General features: G+C 40.8%; 3 protein-coding genes across 4 annotated transcripts; all 3 read left to right on the top strand.

Moving 5' to 3' along the window:
- The first annotated feature begins 941 nt into the window (after nt 1-941).
- LOC110442078 lies at nt 942-2,788 on the top strand. Its single transcript, XM_021485512.1, has one exon. The coding sequence runs from the start codon at nt 1,012-1,014 to the stop codon at nt 2,662-2,664; it is 1,653 nt and encodes a 550-aa protein (XP_021341187.1). The 5' UTR covers nt 942-1,011; the 3' UTR covers nt 2,665-2,788.
- Nucleotides 2,789-4,306: 1,518 nt separating this feature from the next.
- On the top strand, nt 4,307-13,713 carry LOC110442077. 2 transcript variants are annotated; one of them, XR_002461984.1, is made up of 2 exons: nt 4,307-5,035; nt 12,599-13,713. XR_002461984.1 is itself a non-coding variant. In XM_021485511.1 (2 exons), exon 1 carries the CDS (start codon nt 10,707-10,709, stop codon nt 11,574-11,576), a length of 870 nt encoding a protein of 289 aa, XP_021341186.1. In that variant the 5' UTR covers nt 10,687-10,706; the 3' UTR covers nt 11,577-12,436; nt 12,599-13,713. The 2 variants fall into 2 exon arrangements, 1 of the variants encoding a protein (XP_021341186.1); XM_021485511.1 differs by lacking the exon at nt 4,307-5,035 and adding an exon at nt 10,687-12,436.
- LOC110442076 lies at nt 5,035-7,410 on the top strand. The gene has a single exon (XM_021485510.1). It carries the CDS (start codon nt 6,227-6,229, stop codon nt 7,388-7,390), a length of 1,164 nt encoding a protein of 387 aa, XP_021341185.1. The 5' UTR covers nt 5,035-6,226; the 3' UTR covers nt 7,391-7,410.
- Nucleotides 13,714-18,761: the final 5,048 nt, after the last annotated feature.

The following is an 18,761-nucleotide window of genomic DNA, read 5'->3' as shown; positions in this document are numbered from 1 at the left end:
CTGCCATTATGTAGGACAAGTTTGTGTATAAATGTCTTCCTGTAGGAGCTATAAGATAATTAGGTCTCAGGAAAATACAAAAAGAAATCTTAATGATTTTGAAATATTTCTTAGAACGTTTTTCAAGTAATATTTGTAAAACCATTATAATTGTTTGCTATGTATATAGACCTGCAGTATCCCACTCATGTGTATCGTAATTGGCGACACTAATGTGGCCCTGTGGGGTTTCGTCTGCGTTCTCTCAGGCCCCTGTGACCGGGCTAACTTGGGGTACCTATATGTGGCCCTGTGGGGTTTCGTCTTCGTTCTCTCAGGCCCCTGTGACCGGGCTAACTTGGGGTACCTATATGTGGACCGACCATAAAAAGAAGACATATTCAAATATACGCATGTTATGTATTAGAGAATTGCGTGGAGGACAACAAGCAACGACAAAACACGTGTTCCTTTCCTTCTTCAATTTTTATCCGGAAAAACAGAAAGACACACTAAACAAGGAACCAACATGAACATACAGTACGGATTTACGATTTACTTAAATACAAAACGGCAATTTCCGGATATTCCTTAATGGTTCTAACACCCACACGGATAAATTCACAGGCCCCTGTCACCGGGCTAACTTGTGGTACCTATATGATCCAAACATACCAACAAGGATAATTTCACATGCCCCTGTGACCGGAATAATTAAAGGTACTTATTATCATGACAAAAAAGTGTAAAACTAGCAAATTAGACTTAACTAGCACAGTATCATGATAACATTTTTAGTTATGTTTCGATGGTTAAAGGGACACACCTCAAGTACAAATCAATATCAAAAAGATCTGTCGTTTTGGCCTAACGCCAGGAATCCGGGACATTATACCGTCTGCAGGTAAAATCACGTGGTATACCCGTAACAAGGAAGTGTACAGTTAAAGTTGTACCTTCACAATAACAAAATGGTGGCAATTCACAGTTTGTAGGCAAATTATTCCTTCAACTCACTAAATTACCAACACCATGGCAAGTAACAGATCCGTGCGGCGTGCCCAGGAACCCGTTACCTACACGTGTGCTTTGTGTGACACTGAAAACGAGGTACGATGGTATTGTAACGACTGTCAGGAGAATTTATGTGACCGGTGTAAGGAAGCCCATACACGCGGAAAGAAAACAAAAAACGATGACGTCGTATTGATAGGGAAGGCTAACCGTCAGGGTGACAAGCTTGTACCAGCGGTATGTAAACTACATCCCGGTAAACTGTGTGATCTCTTCTGTTCGGACTGCAACGAGTTGCTTTGTTCGATATGTATATCTAAAACTCACAAACACCACAACTGGAAACCTTTCGAAGACGAATTTTCTTCTAAAAAGCAACATTTGAAAGAACATATGACAGCAATTTCTGCTAAAATAGAACATTTCAAGAACGAGACATCAGAGCGACATAATGATAACGAAGGGTTCAATGGCAGCATTGATACAGTGAGGAAAGAAGTGAACTATAAAAGGACAAAGTTAAAGGCGGAAGTAGATTATATCGCTGATGCAATACTCGCTGAATTATCGGCTTTAGAAAAAGAAGAATCAACATTGCACAAGAAAGATTGTCAACGATCAGAGAAAAACGTAGAAGAACTGATGCATCTGCTTAACGAAGCGGAAATGACAGATACATCAAGCGTATCCTTGTTTGAAACAGAAAGGTCATTGAGGACAAAGCTGCCACTGTATGACGTTAATGTGAGATATGTTTCACCAAAACCACTAAGGTTTGTTACCGAAAGTATCGACCGTGTCATGTTGACAAAAACGTTTGGTAAATTACACCATGAGAACCAGTACGAAAAGATAGACATCGACAGTAAACACGTTCAACGTCTCTCTAAGTTTACTGTTACTCCACAAAATATAATAAACAATGTATGTCCAGTTGACGACAGTCACGCGTGGTTGTCAATGTACCAATACCAGGGTCTGGTACTGGTCAACAAGAAGGGTGTGGTCATAGAGACAGTACAATTGGACTTCTGTCCGTCCAATATCACCATGGTCGGGACAACCGACATACTTATGACCAGTAATCCACGTAGTACATTTGTATATAAACTATCACTACACAACAAACAAGTGACAACATTTGCTGACATCAGACCACATGACGCATGTGACGTCAGTATCAACGAGAGGGGCGAGGTGTTTGTTATTACACATACACCAGACATAGTGGTACTGGATCATTCAGGTACGATTATAAGGAAGGTCACGACTCGATCAAAAACTATAGGTTACGTTGTTTCCTTGTCATCGGGACGTCTGTGTGTAGTTCAAGCAATTGGAGTAAGTTCGACTGATAGGAACATATTGATAACAGACGAGTCAGGTGCCGTCATACAGACATGGACTGGTGAACTCGACAACGGTCAAAAGGTCGGTAGTATGAACCTCAGGAAAATGTCATGTGATAAGTACGATAGAGTCTTTGTACCAGATAACCATAACAGTCAGGTGTACGTCCTACCGAGAGACGGTAAACAAGCTATGTGTCTCCTGGACCGGACACATGGAGTGGTGAAACCTGCAGCGGTGGGTGTGGACACGTGTGGTAACGTGTGGATCGGGTGTGAGGACGGCACCGTACACGTGATGGACTGTAACATGAGGAAATAATGATATACGGTACATATGTGCTCGTGGTACTATAATATATTGTAGATCACCGATGTATGAAGTCTGAAGTATCCTCGAATAAGAAATTATATGGAGCTGTATCCAAGATTTTTTTGTGTATGTGTGTGTTTTTATTTGTTTAGCTTTTTTTCATTTGGATTAATTTCATTTCATCTTTTGAGAGATAGATATATTGAAAGTGAGAGAAATTAATTGAGAAAGAGAACAATTTAGATGACGGAGTGGGAAACAAACACAATATCAATACTTTTGAGTGTTATGTTTAAAATATACCTTAATAACCTAAACCTCCATACATCATATTAAATGGCTTTGGATAAGAGCATATTTTTAGGCAAACAAATTATTATAGTTTATTTCCGGTTACCTACCCCAATATTTTGTGCCTACGCTTAAATCTTTTTTATTGTATTGTTTTTTTTACAAATTTCAAGGAAGCACTGTTAAAGTAAAAATAACTCTTCTTAATAAATCTTTTTTTAAATGAAATATGAATCTAATAACCTTCCCTAAATTTTCAGACATGTAACAGGAAATAGACATCTTTTAGGCCTTTCTCTGTTCATGTATGATATATCAACTATAATGAATATTAAACAACTGTTAATTAAAGTGTGTAAACTACATCCCGGTAAACTGTGTGATCTCTTCTGCTCGGACTGCAACGAGTTGCTTTGTGGGATATGTTTATCTAAAACTCATAAACACCACAACTGGAAACCTTTCGAAGACGAATTATCTTTTAAAAAGAAACATTTGAAAGAGCATATGACAGCAATTTCTACAAAAATAGAACATTTCAAGAAGGAGACATCAGAGCGACTACGTGTTAATGAATGGTTCAATGACAACATTGATACAGTGAGGAAAGAAGTGAACTCTAAAAGGACAAAGTTAAAGGCAGAAGTAGATTCTATCGCTGATGCAATTCTCGCCGAATTATCGGCTTTAGAAAAGGAAGAATCAACAATACAAAAAAAGATTGTCAACGATCAGAGAAAAAAGTCGAAGAACTCGCGCGTCTGCTTAACGAAGCGGAAATGACAGATACATCAAGCGTATCCTTATTTGAAACGGAAAGGTCACTGAGGACAAAGCTGCCCCTGTATGACGTTAATGTGAGATATCTTTCACCAAAACAACCAAGGTTTATTACCGAAAGTATCGACCGTGTCATGTTGACGAAAATGTGTGGTAAATTACACCACGAGAACCAGTACGAGAAGATAGACATCGACAGTAAACACATTCAACGTCTCTCTCAGTTTACTGTTGCTCAACAAAATCAAATATTCGGTATGTAACAGGGTGTACTCATTGCACTAAGTCACACAGTGTCCACGTGTTGTCTATCCCGTACTCGTGTCATAACCTGAACGTGGAGTGTTGTGAGAGAGTGATCTGCACGAGTATTTACATACTCACGCCACCCCGTGTGTCCTATATGTACGCGCACGTCACCACCCTGATTCACTTCACACTATGCTGCCGAGCAGGACGACAGTGTATATCCTTCCCAGGTTCCTGGTAAGTCTCATAATATATTTTACTCATAGTGTTTATTCATGTAATGATATAACAATACCTGTGATAATATATATGTAGTCATGTCAATCGTATTCGTAAAGTGAAAGTAACTGTATATGTATATTGTAACTGAGTCTTAGTTTCGTATCTTTTTGTTAACAGGTTTCTTTGGAGAGAATAAATACAAGAGACCTTGAAAAGTCGTCAAAGTTGTTCTTACCCAGCCTTTGGGGCTAAGAGGGTTACAAATGGCGCCCACGTAAAAGTATAACTTTCCAGAAACCAGGGGCTTGATATTCTTGAAGGCGCAAGGACCGGAAGCTGGGGACGGTTTCCGGTGGCTAGCTTACGCGACCCACTAGTCACATTTATAGTACAGCTGTATCTGAATTGGAGACGGGAGTGGACACGGTGTGTGGAGAGTCTTGGGCGATGCGGGACATCGCTGAAGGGATATACAAGGCGGAGAGATGGAGACGGGAGACGGACTCCAATGTGATCGGTGAAGAACCGACGCAAGTGTGTTCTCAACGGACTTGTGTAGGATCTGTCATTCTGTGTTGACATTTATCTCGTTGTCGCTGGGCACTCCAGATTTGTGTTTTGTGCTGCTGTTTTGATATTTTCATGAACTGTGACTCTATGATGATCGTGTATGTTACGTGTAGATAGTGATGTAAATATGTACAACAGGATGTTTTTGATAGCCAGGGGCCTGTGAAGGACACCTGTAGAGCGGTGGGTTTGTATAGACATCCTCCCCCATCATTCATCATCCTTTAATGTTGTATGCACGCTGTCTTTCCCGCCACCAGAATGGAAGGTAAGGTATAAATGTGATGTTTTATGTCAATGTCGAACATATTGTTGATTTTATGCATGAGTACACCAGGGTTTGGGATACCAAATTAAGTTTAGATAATAGAGTTCATTCTCTCTAGGTATTTTGCCAATTTATTGTGCAGAATTATACTTGTAGTTTCGCTGTATACACATATTATTTTTCCTTATGGTATAAATGAGTGCTAGTAAACTTAGAAAGTTTATTGGGAAACCTATTTTGGCACCTGGACCACAAGCACTTAAATTCCAACCAGTTTTGTTAACTAGCAGTAAAGGGTATTCCTTGAAGCACCATTTTGATATTATTGAGGATTTAGGCTATCAAATTGAATTTCATTGTAGAGCAGGAGCTCGATTTGATCAGACTTATTTTTGGCTTACAAAACATCTGTCTGAAATTATTAAAAAGAATGGTCCTATTGTATTGTACATTTGGCTAGGTACTTGTGATATCACTACAAAGAGTGGTCCTTTTATTAATTTAAGTCACAATACTGATGAGGAGTGTTTTGGTTATTTGAAATGTTATATTGACAAATTTGTGTCTTATGTTTCAAAATTTGCGTCTGTAAAACTAATATTTTTGGAAATTCCACCTTATTCCATCCAAGTTTGGAACTCCTACAAAGGCCATGTGAATCCTGAGTCATTTGCGAAACAAGATATTATCTTGGATAACAGGATTGAGAGTTTGAACAATTATATTCGAGAAGTTAATTCCAAGTCCGGTGTAAACTCGCTTAATTTTAGGTGTGATTTGCTCCAGTATAAACGAGCAGGTCGCAAACCTATTATCAACTTCTCTCTGTACAAAGATGGCATACATCCAAGTCCTGTGTTAGCTAGATGTTGGATGAAGCGACTAGTCACTAAAGCATTGCATGATTGTTGTTAGGAATTATATTTGTAGTATAGCTGCAGGTGGACCATTTTTAAGTCCAGTGAATACACTTGTAGGTAGGGGGCTCCCCAACCACGGTGATTTATTGGATTCCTGCAAGCTTAGTCTATATTTGACTGAGGAATACTATTGGTGTTAATAGTGTATTAATATCTTGAATTAGTGACTGTTGCTTTATATATATTGTCTTACAAATGAAAACAGAGAGTTGGTGTTATAGATCATTTATATTTTAGATACTAGCTTACAAATTGATAACCTCTTTAAGATATGGCATCCGGTGGAGCACCTGCTAAAGAGCAGGTAGAAGATCAGGTTAAGGAAGAGGGGGAATCGGGGTCGGAGAGTAAGCTCAATATGAGTGAGGACCAGCTGATTGAGGCTTTGGGTAAGCTAGGGAAATACAGGATAATTCCTGTAAATGAGGAGGAGGAACCTCCGGTTCCCAGGGCTGAAAGCACTCCCAAGCGATCATTGAGATTTGTGGGAACTAGCCAGTCTTATCCACCCGATGACCCTAGCCATAATGTAACAAACGTATACAGCAACCCACACCATATCCCTAAGGTGCCCCAGTTTTCCGGGGAGGAGCCACCTTTAAAAGGGGATGTGTCTTATGCTGAGTGGCGGTTTGAGATAAGATGCTTGGGTGAAGATCCTGAGATTTCAAACAGTACCCTGGTGCAGGCTATGAGGAGGTCACTCCGTGGCATTGCAAGGAGAATGCTAATCCCTCTAGGGGACAAGGCTACATCAAGGGAAATCTTATACAAGCTTGATTCTTTGTTTGGGGACATTTCTACACATGGAATGTTAATGCAGGAATTTTTCAATTCTTCGCAGAAACCAAATGAATCCGCCACCGCATTTGGCTGTAGACTAGAGTCGTTGCTACAACCAGCATTGGAAAATGGCTCTCTCCATAAGTCGTCAAAAAATGACCTGATGCGACACAAGTTCTGGACATCCCTTAGTTCTGACAAACTAAAGAGTCAGACTCGTCATAAATATGACACCTTGACAGGCTACAGTGAGCTATTAAGGGAAATCCGGGTGGTAGAGAAGGAGTTAAGTTTAACTTTCTCTACTGGTACAGCTACAGGGGCTAGTCAAACGAAAAAGGGACACCAGCATGTAGTTAATGCTGAATCTGAGCAACAGGTTGCAGCTGTAGGGGACATAGAAAAAAAATTTGACCAGAAGTTAAAAAGCCTAGAGGAAAAACTTAGTTCTCAGATAGAGGGTAAGTTTGATAAAATCTTGGACAAACTTGGTAATCGATCCTCGGGTAACAGTCAGAGGTCGGGTCAAGATAGTCAGAGGTCAGGTCAAAACAACAAAGGTCGGGGCCGAGGTGGATATAATAGGTCCCGGGGAAATTGGCACAACAATAAGGATAAGGCCAAGGATGTGAGGAACTCCCCAAACGAGTAGCAGTCTCTGCTAGCGGCCAATCAGAGACTGAACTTATGTCAAAAGGCCAAGGTCATGGAATTTTAGATAGACTGTTAGGGGTATCTAATGAAAGTAAGATTTTTGTTGAAGGTCAAAAGGTCAAAGCACTGATAGACAGTGGATCTATGGTTTCAACCATATCGAAAACATGCTATGAAAATCTTCTAGATACACCCCAACTTCAAGAATTGAACACTCTAGGATTAGAGATAACAGTAGCTAATGGTTCTACTTTGAATTACTTAGGCTATATAGAGTGTAAGGTTGAGATCCCTTTCATGGCAGAAAATAGTTTTAATATTCTTATGCTGGTTGTACCCGATACTGACTATAACAGTACTTGCCCTGTTATCCTAGGCACCAATGTTATCCGCCTAGTCAAGGGGGCGACATTGGAAGGATCTGTAGTACCACAAGAATGGAGAGCTTCAGTAGATAGTGTCTCCTGCGCATATGCAGTGAGATTGTTGAGTAAAAAACCTGTTACAGTTGCTCCCTATGCCACCATTGTTCTAAATGGAATCGCCAGGGGTTTAGACCCCGACATAACTGATCTAGTCACAGAGAACCAGGACAATTCTGCTGTCCGGTATACAGTTTGCCCTCGTGTGATTAAAGTGAAACAGAATGCGTCATGTGTAAAAGTACCAGTGAAGCTGTGTAATATTTCAGCTAAACCTGTGGTTATTCAACCGCGTTCATTAATCTGTACTGTTAACCAGGTCAAGGTAATAGATAACTTAGCTTCTGATCTCCCTACGGTAAATGAGAATTTATCTTTACCTGAGGAACTTGGTGTACATATTGACAGGACTAATCTCACAGAGGCACAACTGTTGCGGGTTCGACAAGTGTTGGGTAACTGGACACAAGCATTTTCCACAAGTCAATTTGACTTGGGAAACACTAACATTGTGAAACATAAGATTGACCTCCTTGACGAAAGGCCATTTAAACAGCCTTATCGCAAGATACCACCCGGTATGTATGAGGAAGTTCGTCAGCATGTTAAGGAAATGCTTGAGGCCGGCGTGATACGCGAATCTAATAGTCCTTTCTCTTCAAATGTCGTACTTGTACGAAAAAAAGATGGAAGCCTAAGATTCTGCATCGACTACAGAATGTTGAATTCACGTACAAGAAAAGATGCGTACATGCTTCCTCGCTTTGATGACACGGTGGATACCTTAAATGGTTCCCGTTATTTCACAAAGTTAGACCTAAGGTCAGGATACTGGCAGGTTGAAGTTGAGGAGTCCGATAAGGAGAAAACTGCGTTCTCTGTTGGTAACCTGGGATTCTGGGAAACCAACCGAATGGGTTTTGGACTGACATGTGCGCCAGCAACTTTCCAGCGCTTGATGGAAAAGTGTATGGGAGATATGCATCTGAGGGAATGTCTTATATTTCTGGATGACATCCTAATCTTTTCTAGGACCTTTGATGAACACTTAGACAGACTAGAGTCAGTATTTGCCAGACTCGTCCAACATGGCTTGAAACTCAAACCGTCCAAATGCGAGTTCCTCAAATCTTCAGTCACATATCTCGGTCATGTTGTATCAGAAAAAGGTATAGCTACAGATCCAGAAAAAACCTCTGCGGTCAAAACTTGGCCCGAGCCCAAAAATTTAAAGGGGCTGCGTCAGTTCTTGGGTTTTAGTGGGTATTATCGGCGGTTTGTAAAAGACTACGCCAAGATAGTACAACCACTTAACAAGCTTTTACAGGGTCATGACTTGTCGAAAAAGGCTACTAGGTCTGACAAGGCTAGTAAGTCTAAGAAAACAAAGTCTAAACGCACGCAAAAAGCTGAATGGATCTGGGGTGAAGCTCAGCAAAACGCGTTTGACACTGTAAAGGAAAGACTGATCAGTCCTCCCGTGCTTGCGTATGCGGACTATTCTAAACCCTTTATACTGCATGTTGATGCTAGTGGTACTGGTTTGGGTGGAGTACTCTACCAGAATCACGAGGGTAAGGAAAAGGTCATCGCATATGCGAGTCGAGGGCTCAGACCAAGTGAGCGCAACTACCCAGCTCATAAGCTTGAGTTTCTAGCGCTGAAATGGGCGGTTACTGACAAGTATCATGATTACCTCTATGGTAATACGTTCGAGGTTGTCACAGACAATAACCCCCTCACGTATGTGCTAGCTAAAGCTAAGCTGGATGCCACCAGCCATAGGTGGGTTGCTGCTCTAGCAAATTACAATTTCACATTGACATACCGAGCTGGGAAAAACAATGCCGATGCAGATGGTCTCTCCCGCATATCTTTCTGTAATTCTGATGTTGTCAAGGCAGTATGCCAGTCTGCAACTATTGTAGCTCCACTGATTGATAGTGTTACGAATCATATTGAATGGTTTTCTCATGTGGCCAGTGAGAATGTACATTCAGATGATTGTTTGAGCACAATAGATTGGCAAAAACAGCAAAAGGAGGATAAAGAAATTGCCAGGGTTATAGACCTCAAGAGAACCGGTTTCCATCCCAGGGGGAATAACCGAAAGAATGAGTCCCCATATGTTCAAAAATTTATGAGGACATGGAACAGGTTCAGTCTACATGATGGGGTACTATACAGAACCGCTTCTCTGGATGGTCATGAAGTGAAACAACTGGTGCTACCAAAGCAGTATCATGCCTTAGCCCTGAAAGGGGTCCATGACGATGTAGGTCATCAAGGCAAGGAAAAAACTCTTTGGTTGGCTAGACAGAGGTTCTACTGGCCAGGTATGGAGAAAGATGTAGACAACAGAGTTGAGAACTGTGGACGGTGCGTAAGACGTAAAACGCCGGTGATGCCACAAGCTGAACTGGTACCAATCCATTCCACTAGACCCATGGAGTTAGTCTGTATTGACTTTCTCAGCTTGGAGCCCTCCAATGGTGGTTATGAGAATATTCTGGTGATTACTGATCATTTTACCAGGTACGCTCAGGCGGTGCCCTGTCGAAATCAGGCGGCACACGCAACTGCTAAGGCATTTTATGAGCACTTCATAATCTTTACAGTTTCCCTGAACGTCTCCATAGTGATCAGGGTCGTAATTTTGAAAGCAAAGTCATTAAGGAGCTCTGTAAGATCGCAAGGGTTCAAAAGACCAGAACCACACCCTACCATCCCATGGGGAATGGGTCGGCGGAACGCTTCAACCGCACACTCCTTGGTATGCTTGCAACCCTGGAGGAGGATCAGTAAGTGGATTGGAAGTCATATGTAGCGCCATTAGTCCAAGCCTATAATGCCTCAAAGAGTGATGCCACCGGATTTTCACCACATTTTTTAATGTTCGGTTGGCATCCTCGCCTGTCTGTTGACGCTTTCCTCGGAACAGACCCTTGTGAACAAGGGGCGGCAGACCATACCTCGTACGTCAGTAAGCTAAGAGAAAGGATGAAATATGCCTACAAGGTTGCTGGTACAGAGGCTGCTAAAGTTTCTGCTCGCAATAAGAATCGCTATGACAGGTCAGTCCGTGAGACAAAACTAGAAATAGGGGACCGTGTCCTAGTAAGGAAGGTCGGTCTGAAGGGGAAGAACAAGTTGGCGGATAAGTGGGAACAGGAACCCTATCTGGTTATTAATATACCCAATAGTGATATTCCTGTATATGAAGTGCAACAGGAAATGGGAAAGGGACGTAAACGGACCTTACACCGGAATATGTTGATATACTTCAATTCTATACCCCTAGAAGTTCCCACTATGGAGCCTCGCTGTAAAGTGAAGTCATCCAAGCCAATCCCTTCTGCTCACGGTGATCATTCATCAGGGTCAGAGGACTCCTCAGAGTCCGATACTGATGATGAGCCTGTAAAGCTCCTGCGAAGTTCCAGGAAAAGACCTTTGAGAAATACCCCGGATAATCTCACCACTACTGCTCTGGAGCCAGTGTCTGCCATAGCTATTGAAGCTACACCCCATGAGGCAACAGTGGTGGAACCTGAATTTTTAAACTCAGAAAATGTGAGTAATGTCAGGGACCAAACAAGCCAAACCGTAGGTGATTATGAGGGTAACTCCCACAGGGAACCACCACAAGGGCCACCCATTTTACGACAATCCACACGGACGTGTAAACAACCAGATCGGTATGGTCAGTGGGTATTCTCTCAACAGGTTGGGCAAACGAGATCTGGTGAAATTTTTGTATGAATTATAAAATGTTAACACCGAATGTGATAGTTTTTATCCAGATTTTACTCAGTTGTCATTTTACATAATTATGTTTGCATGTTGCAAATGGCTCTGCATTTACAATCTCCTGGAGTAGGTAGGGGGTCCCCCAACCACTTTGGCTGTGTCACAGTTAGGAGTTTGCTATATATATTTGCCATGGTTTTATCGCTCTACGATACTATTTTATTAATAGTGGTTATCCCTGATAATGACCATATCTTTTGACTTTGAGCCTTTCCTGTGGTAAGCTTAGGGATGGTGAGTAAAGCTGTAGATGGAATTGTTGAATAATTATTCCCTTATGGATAAACTCAACCAGCTTGCAGAATTGGAACTCCTCCATAAATCTCCTTGTCTTTTGTGAAAAATGGCAAGTAATTATATTTCATATATAAAGAGTGCCTAGTATAGGTACCAGTAGAGTATATGCACACCTATAACTTCATTGTTACTAGTGCAATGTTGTAATTGGAATACACTTGTATAATCATACGTATAAGGTATAGTATGTTATTGTGTAAATCTTATGGTGTAACCAGTTCAATTAATTTAAAAGACTGGGTACATCTTGGGAATGTCAGGTGTCATTCATCAAAGTGGGGAAGTATGTAACAGGGTGTACTCATTGCACTAAGTCACACAGTGTCCACGTGTTGTCTATCCCGTACTCGTGTCATAACCTGAACGTGGAGTGTTGTGAGAGAGTGATCTGCACGAGTATTTACATACTCACGCCACCCCGTGTGTCCTATATGTACGCGCACGTCACCACCCTGATTCACTTCACACTATGCTGCCGAGCAGGACGGACAGTGTATATCCTTCCCAGGTCCCTGGTAAGTCTCATAATATATTTTACTCATAGTGTTTATTCATGTAATGATATAACAATACCTGTGATAATATATATGTAGTCATGTCCATCGTATTCGTAAAGTGAAAGTAACTGTATATGTATATTGTAACTGAGTCTTAGTTTCGTATCTTTTTGTTAACAGGTTTCTTTGGAGAGAATAAATACAAGAGACCTTGAAAAGTCGTCAAAGTTGTTCTTACCCAGCCTTTGGGGCTAAGAGGGTTACAGGTATATGTCCAGTCGACGACAGTCACGCGTGGTTATCAATAAAACAATACAAGGGCCTGGTACTGGTTAACAAGGAGGGTGTGGTCACAGAGACAGTAAAACTGGTCTTCTGTCCAGACATGATCACCATGGTCGGGACAACAGACATACTTTTGACCAGTCTTCAAGTTAATTCATTTGTATATAAACTGTCACTACACAACAAACAAGTGACAACATTTGCTGAGACCACATAAGACATGGGACGTCAGTATCAACGAGAGTGGCGAGGTGATTATTACTACAGGTACACCAGACATAGTGGTACTGAATCAGTCAGGTACGATTGTGAGGAAGGTCACGATAGGATCAGAAAGAATAGTGTTCGTTGTCTGCTTGTCATCGGGACGTCTGTGTGTAGTTCAAACAATTGGAGGAAAGTCGGCTGATAAGAATATAAAGATAACAGACGAGTCAGGTACCGTCATACAGACATGGACTGGTGAACTCGACAACGGTCAAAAGGTCGGTAGTATGGACCTCGGTAAGATGTCGTGTGATAAGTACGATAGAATCTTTGTACCAGATTACAAGAACAGTCAGGTGTACGTCCTACCGAAAGACGGGAAACAAGCTGTGTGTCTCCTGAACCATAAACATAGTGTTGAAACCTACAGCGGTGGATGTAGACACGTGTGGTAACGTGTGGATCGGGTGTTATAGCGGTACCGTACACGTGATGGGACTGTAACATGAGGAAATTGTGATATACGGTACATTTGTGCTCGTGGTACAATACATTGTAGATCACCGATGTATGAAGTCTGAAGTATCCTCAAATAAACAGTGAGTGCATTTTTATGACCGTGGTAATCAGACAATCACAAGTAACTAGAATGTTTAATGACAACCGACATCACATGGTGAACGAATAATAAATTATAAGTGAGATGTATCCAAGATTTTGTTGTGTATATGTGTGTTGTTGTTTGTTTAGGTTCTTTTCATTTGGATTAATTTCATTTCATCTTAGGAGGGAGAGATTGAGAGAGAGATATATATATTGAAAGAGAGAGATATTCAAGGAGAGAGAGAGATTGAAAGAGAGAGATATACAAGGAGAGAGAGAACAATTTAGATAGACAGAGTGGGAAACAAACACAATATCAAGATTTTTGAGTGTTGTGTATAAAACATATCTAAATGGTTTGTTTCTCGGAAAAAATGTTTCTTAATTACCTTAACCTCCAAATACATATAATTAAATGGGTTTAGATAAGGGCATATATTTAGGCAAACAAAATAATATTGTTTATTACCGGTAACCTACCCTAATAGTTTGTGCCTACGCTTAAATCTTTTTTATGTGTTTATTTTTTTACAAATTTCAAGGAAGCACTGTTAAAGTAAAAATATCTCTTCTAAATAAATCTTTTTTTAAATGAAATATGAATCTAATTACCTACCTTAATTGTTCAGACATGTAACAGGAAATAGACATGTCTTTTAGGCATTTTTCTGTTCATGTATTGATATATCAACTATTATGACTATTTAACAACTGTTAATTAAAGTTTCTTACACAAATGTTTACAAATTGTAATTAACAGGTAACTGTAAGGTAATACAGGTTCAGTTGTTGTATACCTTGTACTATTGAAATGTAGCAAGAATAACCGATACTTTTTTTAAATTTGTATTTACATTGTTGTAACCTATAAATAGACATATATAGATATATAACTCTAAATCAAAGCTTTTCATTGTATAACTGTTGTGTATTTGTTTGTTTGCGGTATATATAAGTATCTGGACATTTGATTATTAGCTTGCTTCTTCATGTGGTATTTTGTTTCCAGAGGGATCTCTTCTATTGTTAATTCCTTTTCTGTCATAATCAGTTATTTTTTTTTTTATTTTAAAAAAGTAATATTTTATATTTCAACAAAAACAAGATTTTCTTCTGTAAATCAACAAAAAAAGTTATTTCAGAGCAGAAAATTCGGTGAAGCTTAGTTATTGCCTTCAACGAGACTTCCATCCCATCTACATGTATATAAACCACAATCGGTGGAATGGCAATTTTACCTTTGTTGATATTAGCACCGTAAATGTCTTACTATACTTCCCATACATTAAGATAGGTTTCATTAACCTAGTGATAAATTATCAGGCCCCTGTGACCTGGCTTAATAAGGACAGGTCAAAACAGACGTACAGTGATAAATTATCAGGCCCCTGGGACCTAGCTTACTAGAGTAACACATGATCAGGAAAGGTTCAAACTTACTTTCAGTTATACATGATCAGGTCCCTGTGAACAGACTTATTAGAGTTACAAATGCTGTGATAAATTATCAGGTCTCTGTGAACAGGCTTGTTAACATACCTAGTGATAAATTATCAGGTCCCTGTGAACAGTCTTATAAGTGTAACATAAAAATGTAACAGAGGTCATTTTTTTCTTAATGCCTCCGCTAGAATTATGGCTTACTATTGTTACGCTCTACTGAATGAGCTAAAGAGATATTCTTCCCAGTCGAGCCGGTAGGAAGCGGCTAGTATATAACCAGGGTGACATAGTAGAGTAACATATGGCCAGGATTCAAACATGCATACAGTGATAAATTCTCAGGTCCCTGTGACTAGGCTTACTAGAGCTACATATGACAAGGATAGGTTAAAACATACCGAGTGATAAATTCTCAGGTCCCTGTGAACAGACTTATTAGAGTAACATATGGTCAGGATAGGTTCAAACATACCTACAAAAATAAATTATCAGGTCCCTGTGAACAGGTTTATTATTGTAAATATAAACAGGATAGGTTCAAACATACTTAAGGTGACAAGTTATCAGGTCCCTGTGAACAGGCTTATTATAATAGCATTTGACAAGGATAGGTTCAAACATACTTAAAATCCGCAGGTCCCTGTGACCCGGCTTATTAGAATAATATAAGATCAGGATAGGTTCAAACATACTTACAGTGATGAATCCCCAGGTCCCTGTGAAGGTTCCGGCGATTAACAGGATCGGACTACTCTATGGTCGAATAATATGATGTGAGATTACAAAATTAAAATTTCCATATGTTTTAATTTCAACAAAGAATTTTATCATGTTTAACTTATTTGAAAGCCATCTGCTACGATGATACATTGTGTATACTGTTGTTATGATATAACTAGGTATCAACAAAGTATCACCGCTTTGCTCAGGTCTCGGGAGTGTGGACCCTGCTTTCAAGGAGACCGATTTTAATTTTTTTATGAGAAAATGGTATATTATCAATACATCTCCATTTTTTGCAAGGCCTATTGTGCCTATTAATCCATAAAAATCTGTAATTTTTATTCCAGCATAATTTCATTTTTTTCAAATCTAATATTTCTAAACATCGAAATTATAAAGCGGACATTGTAATATATTAACACACACACAAAAACAGCACGGAAACGCTACAAGTTCACACTTAGTGTACATTACATATGCATAGGTGTGTAGTGAGTGTGATGGGGGTGGGGCACAGAGAAGGAGACACTAGACCTCCTGGAATCTCAGTATGCACCAATAATTGGCAGGGTCAGTAGTAACCCACCCAGGTACAGCCTCCCTTGGTTCCTTGGACCCTATATATTGTTAAAACATAATGTAACTTGCCTATCTTGCCCCCAAAAGACGTATTGTCATTAGTGGGTATGCTACTTGCATTGTGAGACATTTTGACCTTGATGGGTGTGTTACTAAACATTAGAGACATGTCGTCCTTGGTGAGTGTGTTACCTACAGTTAGAGACATGACGTCCATGGTGGGTGTGCTACTTACCATTAGAGACATGACGTCCTTGGTGGGTGTGCTACTTACCATTAGAGATATGTCGTCCTGGGTGGGTGTGTTACTTACCATTAGAGCCATGACGTCCTTGGTGGGTGTGCTTCTTACCATTAGAGACATGACGTCCTTTAGGGTGTGTTACTTACCGTTAGAGACATGTCGTCCTTGGTGGGTGTGCTACTTACCGTTAGAGACATGACGTCCTTGGTGGGTGTTTTACTTACCATTAGAGACATGACGTCCTTGGTTGGTGTGTTACTTACGACTAGAGATATATCGTCCTGGGTGGGTGTGCTACTTACCATTAGAGACAAGCCGTCCTTGGTTGGTGTGCTTCTTACCATTAGAGACATGACGTCCTTAGTGGGTGTGCTACTTACCATTAGAGGCATGACGTCCTTGGTTGGTGTGCTACTTACCATAAGAGACATGACGTCCTTGGTGGGTGTGTTTCTTACTATTAGAGACATGACGTCCTTGGTGGGTGTGTTACTTACCATTAGAGACATAACGTCCTTGGTGGGTGTGTTACTTACAGTTAGAGACACGTCGTCCTTGGTGAGTGTGCTACTTACCGCTACTTACCATTAGAGATATATCGTCCTGGGTGGGTGTGCTACTTACCATTAGAGATATATCGTCCTGGGTGGGTGTGTTACTTACCATTAGAGACATAACGTCCTTGGTGGGTGTGTTACTTACAGTTAGAGACACGTCGTCCTTGGTGAGTATGCTACTTACCGTTAGAGACATGTCGTCCTTGGTGAGTGTGTTACTTACCATTAGAGACATGACGTCCTTGGTGAGTGTGTTACTTACCATTAGAGACATGACGTCCTTTAGGGTGTGTTACTTACCGTTAGAGACATGTCGTCCTTGGTGGGTGTGTTACTTACCATTAGAGACATGACGTCCTTGGTGGGTGTGTTACTTACCATTAGAGACATGACGTCCTTGGTGGGTGTGTTACTTACCATTAGAGACATGACGTCCTTGGTGGGTGTGTTACTTACCATTAGAGACATGACGTCCTTGGTGGGTGTGTTACTTACCATTAGAGACATGACGTCCTTGGTGGGTGTGTTACTTACCATTAGAGACATGACGTCCTTGGTGGGTGTGTTACTTACCATTAGAGACATGACGTCCTTGGTGGGTGTGTTACTTACCATTAGAGACATGACGTCCTTGGTGGGTGTGTTACTTACCATTAGAGACATGACGTCCTTGGTGGGTGTGTTACTTACCATTAGAGACATGACGTCCTTGGTGGGTGTGTTACTTACCATTAGAGACATGACGTCCTTGGTGGGTGTGTTACTTACCATTAGAGACATGACGTCCTTGGTGGGTGTGTTACTTACCATTAGAGACATGACGTCCTTGGTGGGTGTGTTACTTACCATTAGAGACATGACGTCCTTGGTGGGTGTGTTACTTACCATTAGAGACATGACGTCCTTGGTGGGTGTGTTACTTACCATTAGAGACATGACGTCCTTGGTGGGTGTGTTACTTACCATTAGAGACATGACGTCCTTGGTGGGTGTGTTACTTACCATTAGAGACATGACGTCCTTGGTGGGTGTGTTACTTACCATTAGAGACATGACGTCCTTGGTGGGTGTGTTACTTACCATTAGAGACATGACGTCCTTGGTGGGTGTGTTACTTACCATTAGAGACATGACGTCCTTGGTGGGTGTGTTACTTACCATTAGAGACATGACGTCCTTGGTGGGTGTGTTACTTACCATTAGAGACATGACGTCCTTGGTGGGTGTGTTACTTACCATTAGAGACATGACGTCCTTGGTGGGTGTGTTACTTACCATTAGAGACATGACGTCCTTGGTGGGTGTGTTACTTACCATTAGAGACATGACGTCCTTGGTGGGTGTGTTACTTACCATTAGAGACATGACGTCCTTGGTGGGTGTGTTACTTACCATTAGAGACATGACGTCCTTGGTGGGTGTGTTACTTACCATTAGAGACATGACGTCCTTGGTGGGTGTGTTACTTACCATTAGAGACATGACGTCCTTGGTGGGTGTGTTACTTACCATTAGAGACATGACGTCCTTGGTGGGTGTGTTACTTACCATTAGAGACATGACGTCCTTGGTGGGTGTGTTACTTACCATTAGAGACATGACGTCCTTGGTGGGTGTGTTACTTACCATTAGAGACATGACGTCCTTGGTGGGTGTGTTACTTACCATTAGAGACATGACGTCCTTGGTGGGTGTGTTACTT

This window comes from Mizuhopecten yessoensis, unplaced genomic scaffold (assembly GCF_002113885.1).
Source record: "Mizuhopecten yessoensis strain PY_sf001 unplaced genomic scaffold, ASM211388v2 scaffold716203, whole genome shotgun sequence".
Taxonomy (NCBI): domain Eukaryota; kingdom Metazoa; phylum Mollusca; class Bivalvia; order Pectinida; family Pectinidae; genus Mizuhopecten; species Mizuhopecten yessoensis.
Note: the sequence above shows the minus strand (reverse complement) of the source record. Positions and strands in the feature narration are given on the sequence as shown.